A 6,000-nucleotide genomic window follows, 5' to 3' on the forward strand; every position below is an offset into this window, starting at 1 on the left:
AGAAGGGCAGAAAAAACAAAATACAGCTATGTCTATATCGGAAGAAATTGAGACACTGGGAGATGTGTGTAGGGGGATAGTCACTGAACTTACAGGTGAAAGCAGAGTTTCAGAAAAGCAAAGCAACTCTGCTGCTGGAACTGGTGTTCCAAAAGGAATAAAAAAGGAAAAGTGGCACGCTCCCACTAACCTTCCCAATTGCAAACCTCAGTGCAGCCGAGCTGGGGGATGAGAGAGTAAGACACAGAACTGAACGCACAAAGCAGGTGTGGACATAGGACCCAAAATGTCAGGGATCCAGGAAGAAACCAACCAACCAGGCCTCCTTCCTTCCCTCCGCTTGTTTCAACAGGTGGTATTTGCCTGGAAAGACACCTCCTGATGCCTGTCCAGACCCCCGGATGCAAAGGGTACAGTGAGCCCTATGCCTCCCACGTGTTCCCCAGGCTAGTGGTGCATGTCCTGACCCCCTCCCACCCCACCTCCCCGCAGGCCTCCGAATCTAGAAAGAACTTCTAATTGCTTTTCTTCTATCCACTCCTGGAGTTCAAAGGCAGTGTCTGAGAGTACTCTTTGCTATAAATAAGAGGCATTCGGAATGTTCTGGTTCTCCATCAGGAATCTCACTCCACTCTCCTCCCCACAAATGGGGAAAAGATGTCTCTCCCTGCTACCCACACAGACCAGCCAGCAACGTGAAATGCCATCGCATCACATCTTGGGCTGGCTCAGCCCACAGGTACAAAGAGCAGCGCTGTGGCAAAGAGGGTCGCCTTGACTCCAAAGAAGTTTAGCAGATCAAAGAGCATCACGCTGTATCCGAAGGCAGCCTTCAGTGAAGCCTCCCAAAGTGACAAACGACAGAGACATGCATTCAACACCTGAGAGCCTGAAACTACCCCCTGGTGTCTAATGTCCGCAAGGGCTGGGAGAAACTCTCTAGGCAATAGGAGTAATGAAGATACAGACAGACACACAGCACATCGTTATGCCTCAAGACAGACACGCCCACAGGGCACTGAGACCCTGGCCCGAAGTTGGGGACTCTGACCTCTCCTGTGTGGTCCTAGCTCAGCGGGCTAAACAAATCAGCCCAAAGAAGGTGTGAAAGTCACCCCTGGAGAAGTTGGGGGCAGGTAGAAGACACCCTGATGGCCCCAGAAGATCTGCGGAAGGAACAGTTTCAGAGCCTGGTCTGTTCACACCCAAGGAGGGCAAAGTAAACCCACAGAAGCCTAAGTCGAGATGATGTGATCTGACACACAGCTGGTGACAGGAATTAACCACACACACAAGACAGAGAGCCAAACACAACCACCTAGGAGAAGGGGCCATGCCCTGACACTGGAGAGAGGGCACCAGGACAGGGCAAGGTTAGACACGGGCAGGGTGGAGACAAGAGTCTCAGACTTCCAGGGATGGAAGACAGGAGACTCAAAGTAAGACCAGGCACCCAAGACTGAGTCTTGACTCCGGGGCACGGCTGAGGACTTGGGGCACCGATCCCAGACCCCCTCCCTCTCAGGCTAGGCAAAAACAACGAGGCAGCAAGCTGAGGACTGAGTTGCCTGCACCCAGCTGGGCAAAATCCAGAGATGCGGTGAGCACCACCGCCTAGAGCAGCAGCTGAGGATCCCGGCACGGTCCAGGCACTCAGACCGGGAGCGAGGCGCCAACACCCACATGCACAGAGCAAGTCGGGGCGCCCAGCGAGAGTGACGGGGTACAGGGGCCCAGCCAGGCTCCGGTAACCCCCAAAGCGCCTCCTCTGGAGATAACTTCCCCAGACCCCAAGGGGGCAGTCCTCAGACTCGGGATGGGGCAGCCCTCGGCCCCTGAGCCTGGGAAGGGACCGAACCCCGGTTTCCAGGGGAAAGAGATGTGGAGCCAGCAGGCTTGGGGAGTCCCGGTCTGATGAGCGGGGTTCAAGGGCTGGGGGGCGTGGGGTCGGGCCGCCTGCCCGCTTGCCTCCCTCCTTCCCTCCGGGACGCGAGCCGAAAAGGCATCTTACTTACCAGCGCCCGCGCGGCCAGTGCCCCTCGGCTGGTCGGCTGCTGCGCGCGGGGTGCTCCGGGGCCGCCTCCTCGCGCCCGCGCCGGCGGCCCCCGTCCTCCTCCGCCTCCGCCTCCGCCGCCTCCTCCTCGGGCTGCAGCCGGCTCGGCGGGCAGGTCCCGGGGCTCGCGGCGCGGGGCCGGGGGCGGCTGCTCCGCGCCACCGACCGCTGCACCCCCGCGGCGTTCCCCGGCCCCGGAGTCGAGGCTGCTGAAATTCCACACGACCAGCGTCTGCAGCAGCAGCACGGTGAGCGCCGCGAGCAGCGCCGAGTGCGAGCGCCGGGCCAGCCTCCGAGCGCACGGCGCCGCCACCATCTTCGGAGCGCGGCGAGCGAGCGGGGCGCGGGGGACCCCGGGCGCTACGGGCCGCCCCCGCGCTCCCCGCGGCTCCCGCGGCGGCCGCCGCCGCCGCTCAGGCTCCCGCTCTGGCCGCCGCCGCCGCCGCCGCCGCCGCCGCTGCCTCGGCTCGCCGCCGCTCCTCCGCCGCCGCCGCCTTCACCGCCGCGGCGCGGAGTTTTCAGACGGGCAGGGACCCGGACGTCACCAGGAGGAGGGAAAGGCGGGGAGGCGGGGAGGCGGGGAGCTGGAGGCCGCGGAAGGGGGCGGCGGGCGCGCGCGTTCGGGCGGGGCGCGCGGGGAGGGCGGGGGCCTAGCCCGCGGGGCTCCCCCCGCCCCGCAGCCCCTTGCCTGGGCTGGGGTCGCCGGGGGGTGGGGAAGAGGCTGCGGGCAAGCGGGCTGGGGTGGAGAGGGGTGGGGCCTGGGGGCGGAGCACGGGAGGGAAAAGGAGGAGGGAGAGGAAGGGGGTGGGGGCGAGCTGAAGGGGCCCACACCCCACCCCCAGGACCCGAGCCGGAGTGGGTGGGGGAAGGGGAACAGTTCCCGCGGCCGAGAAGACGAGGAGGGGTCAAAAAAGCAGGGGGAGCTTTGGGTGAGGGTCTGCCCGCTCAGAATCTAGGGGAGGTCGGGAAGCTCTGGAGGTCCTAAGATCCCCTTCCATGTGGGAAGCAAGCACGAGGCAGCTGAGTGGAGCGGGCTCCCCGCCCGGAGTTTGCGGTCCAGGTGTCTTCTATGAGCACAGAGACTGCTTGGCAGGTGGAGACGGGAGAAACGTGTCAGGAATGTGTCGTCCAGGGAAGGGGCTCACGCTGCGGATCCCTGGATCCCTGGCTTGAAGGGGCAGGGAGGAGGCTACAAATGAGTGTGAGTGACTTCTGAATCACACCCCACCCCCTAGTGCCAAAGATGTACTGTACTAAGTGCTTTATTGAGTCACTTCTCTGATCCCTAAGGACGAACAAGCCAAGAGACTTCCAAACCCAGTTGGCAAGCAAGTGCTTTCATGGGGAAAGGGAGACCCAGTGGAGTTTCTCAACCTTCACTGGCTGCAAGCCCCAAAGTCTGGCCCCTGCGTTCCACCAGGTCCATTCTTCTCATCCACCCTGAAGCCCGTCTTCCTGACTGCACAGGGCCCACCTCCTGGGGGAACAGGTCTTGCCTTCTAAAGTGGAGTTCTTTCCCATCAGGGCTGGACTGTCCTGGTGACCTTGAGCCAGGAGGACTCCTCCCTGGGCCTGAGCTTCCTCCTCTGCCAACGACGGTTAAGGCTGACGATCCCAGCGGCCTCAAGTTTCATACTCAGCCTTCTCTGACTCAGTCTTTCCCTCCCCTGTCCTCTTGCCCAGCAGCCCTGAACACATGGTGAGCGGATAGAGGGAGTGGGTGGCCCAGACAGGACTTAGCACTATCAGAATACAATAGCAGATCAAATCCCCGGCTTGTCAACCTTGGACTCGGGGTGAACGTTTGGCATCTTGTCCACTGTGTTTGTAAACCAGATCCTAATTTTAAGGGAGGAAAGTGAAGGAATAAAGAGGGTCCATCAGAGGAGGCAGGGAAGAGATGGTTTCATCCACTCAACGACAGTCTGTGGACATCAAGCTGTGTCAGACACCGGGCGAGGTGCAGGAATCCAAAGGTGGGTAAGGCTTCATTTCCCCTTCAGCAAGCTTGGGGTCTAGAGGAGCCTGATGTGCACGTCGGTCGTTAACAAGCAGTGAGGTCAGTGTCACTTTGGAGATGTGCACAAAGTGCTATGGGTTCATGAGGGTGGGGCAGGAGTGACCACCAAAAAGATGCTTTCTGGATCCATGTAATAAGCCAGCCCTCTTCCCTGAACTGGGAGTGTAAAATGCCAGCTGGTGGCGGGGGGCGTGGTCTGAACTTCAAATGAGACTCAGCCTTCAGATTACCCAAGCCTGGTCAGCCGTGTAGCCAGGCACAGAGGCCTCCCCCTTGCGCTTAGCCCACCTAACCAGGAGTGAGCTCGAACAGAGGCGCGCTCCTATGGCCACGCCACACGTCTTTTGTCATCTGTTTATCACCTGGGAATATTTTGGTTACAAGTAATAAAGCATTTATTATACCTTTAAAAATAGAGTTTGCTGGATCATATAACCAAATGTTCTAGAGTAAAGATATCAGGTGAAGTTTGATCCAGCAAATCAGAACTATGACCTAGGACTCTTTTACTCTCCATCTCTCCTCTCTGCCTTTCACGAGGTCTGCTTCATCCTGAGGTCCTCTCTTCATGTCACAGCCAGACATCAGTTAATTGTATCCTTTGTTCATTTCTAGCCGAGGAGAAGGAGGGTCACTATTTCCCAGCATTCTCCTCAAAGGTCCAGATATTCTCTCTTTTTGAACCAGCTTTAGGTCATAGGTCACCCCTAAACTAAGCACTGTGGCCAGAAAGATAGAATGTGCTGATCAGCTTGGCCAAGGTCCCATATACCTCCTCTGGCACCGGGGCGAAGTCAGCTTCCCTACAACCACCTGGATGTTCTATAGGGATCAGGATCTGACAGGAAGGTGGGAATAGGTGCCAGGGAGGCTGCTTCTACTCTATGCAGCCACTGTGATGCTTACATGACCTTGGGCAAGCCACTCCTCTCCCAGGACTTCAGTTTCTTTCATGCCAAATGAAGGATTGGATGAGATGGTCCCCAAGATCATCATGTCATGTCCCCGAAACTCTTCCTCAGTGTCTAAAGAGAGCTTTTCAATCCAGCAGAGGCTGCCCTGGAGACTCTTGTCATCCCTGCCCTCTGGCCCGTCTTTGCTTCAACGGTTCTGCTGCGTTCTTCCTCTAAGCAGCAATGATGTTATCTGCTTCCTCCACGTGATACGTTTAACCACAGTCCTTTGGGGCCCACACTCTGGTTCAGCTCCCTCGAGGGCCACAGGCTGAAGGAGTGAGGTTAAGGATCCAGGCCCCCAAGTCCCTGGAGAAAGAGAGAGTGGTTTGTTTATCTCAACTCCTAAAATGCCACATGAAAAAGAGGTTTAAAAGCTCCGGGCAGGTTATGGGTGCCATAAACAGCTTATGTGAGGTTTTTAGGATGAAAAAATCACCTGAGATAGAGGAGCGGGAAGGCAGAATTCTAGGGCCCACCTTCCTGCCCCAGGGCAGACGAGCAGCACCTCAGGCACCTTCGTGGAGCTCAAGCACTGCCTGAGACTCCGGCGGCAGCAGCCATTAGCAACAGCAGCAAGTTTCTTGAGAATTTTTAAAGCTCATTCAGTCGTTCAACACAGATGTATTGGACCCTATTATGTGCCAGGCATCATGCTGGGCAGGCGAGATATAGAAATGAAGAAGATTCCCTAAGGAATTTTTCTTTTTAAGTACGGTTCTTACTCTTGCATTAACTGAGAGCCAGAGCTCAAAAAAGTTCCAGCTGATTTGTGCGATTCCCTTCCCTTCCCCATCCCCAAATCTTGTTTCATCACTGCTTTCCAATGAGAGGAGAGTAAATCAGTGAATCAGTAGTTTTGAGCTCCTGGTTTGCCCAGCACTAGGCTCGGGGCCGAGAGGGAAATCAGGAGGAGAAGGGGGGCACGGTCTTCACCCTCAAGGAGCTGTCAGATTGCCAGCTCTGCCGCTTTT

General features: G+C 57.5%; 1 protein-coding gene across 1 annotated transcript in view; it reads right to left on the bottom strand.

Moving 5' to 3' along the window:
• XYLT1 (xylosyltransferase 1) overlaps positions 1–2,369 on the bottom strand; it is a gene marked incomplete at both ends in the record, with an annotated part of 298,048 nt that extends 295,679 nt beyond the window's left edge. Inside the window, one exon of the mRNA XM_082857206.1 lies at positions 2,016–2,369. Within this exon, the coding sequence (XP_082713332.1) occupies positions 2,016–2,369 (354 nt within the window). The remainder of the gene's footprint in view (positions 1–2,015) is intronic.
• Positions 2,370–6,000: the final 3,631 nt, after the last annotated feature.

This window comes from Leucopleurus acutus (genome assembly GCF_964270905.1).
Source record: "Leucopleurus acutus genome assembly, chromosome: 16".
Lineage (NCBI taxonomy): Eukaryota > Metazoa > Chordata > Mammalia > Artiodactyla > Delphinidae > Leucopleurus > Leucopleurus acutus.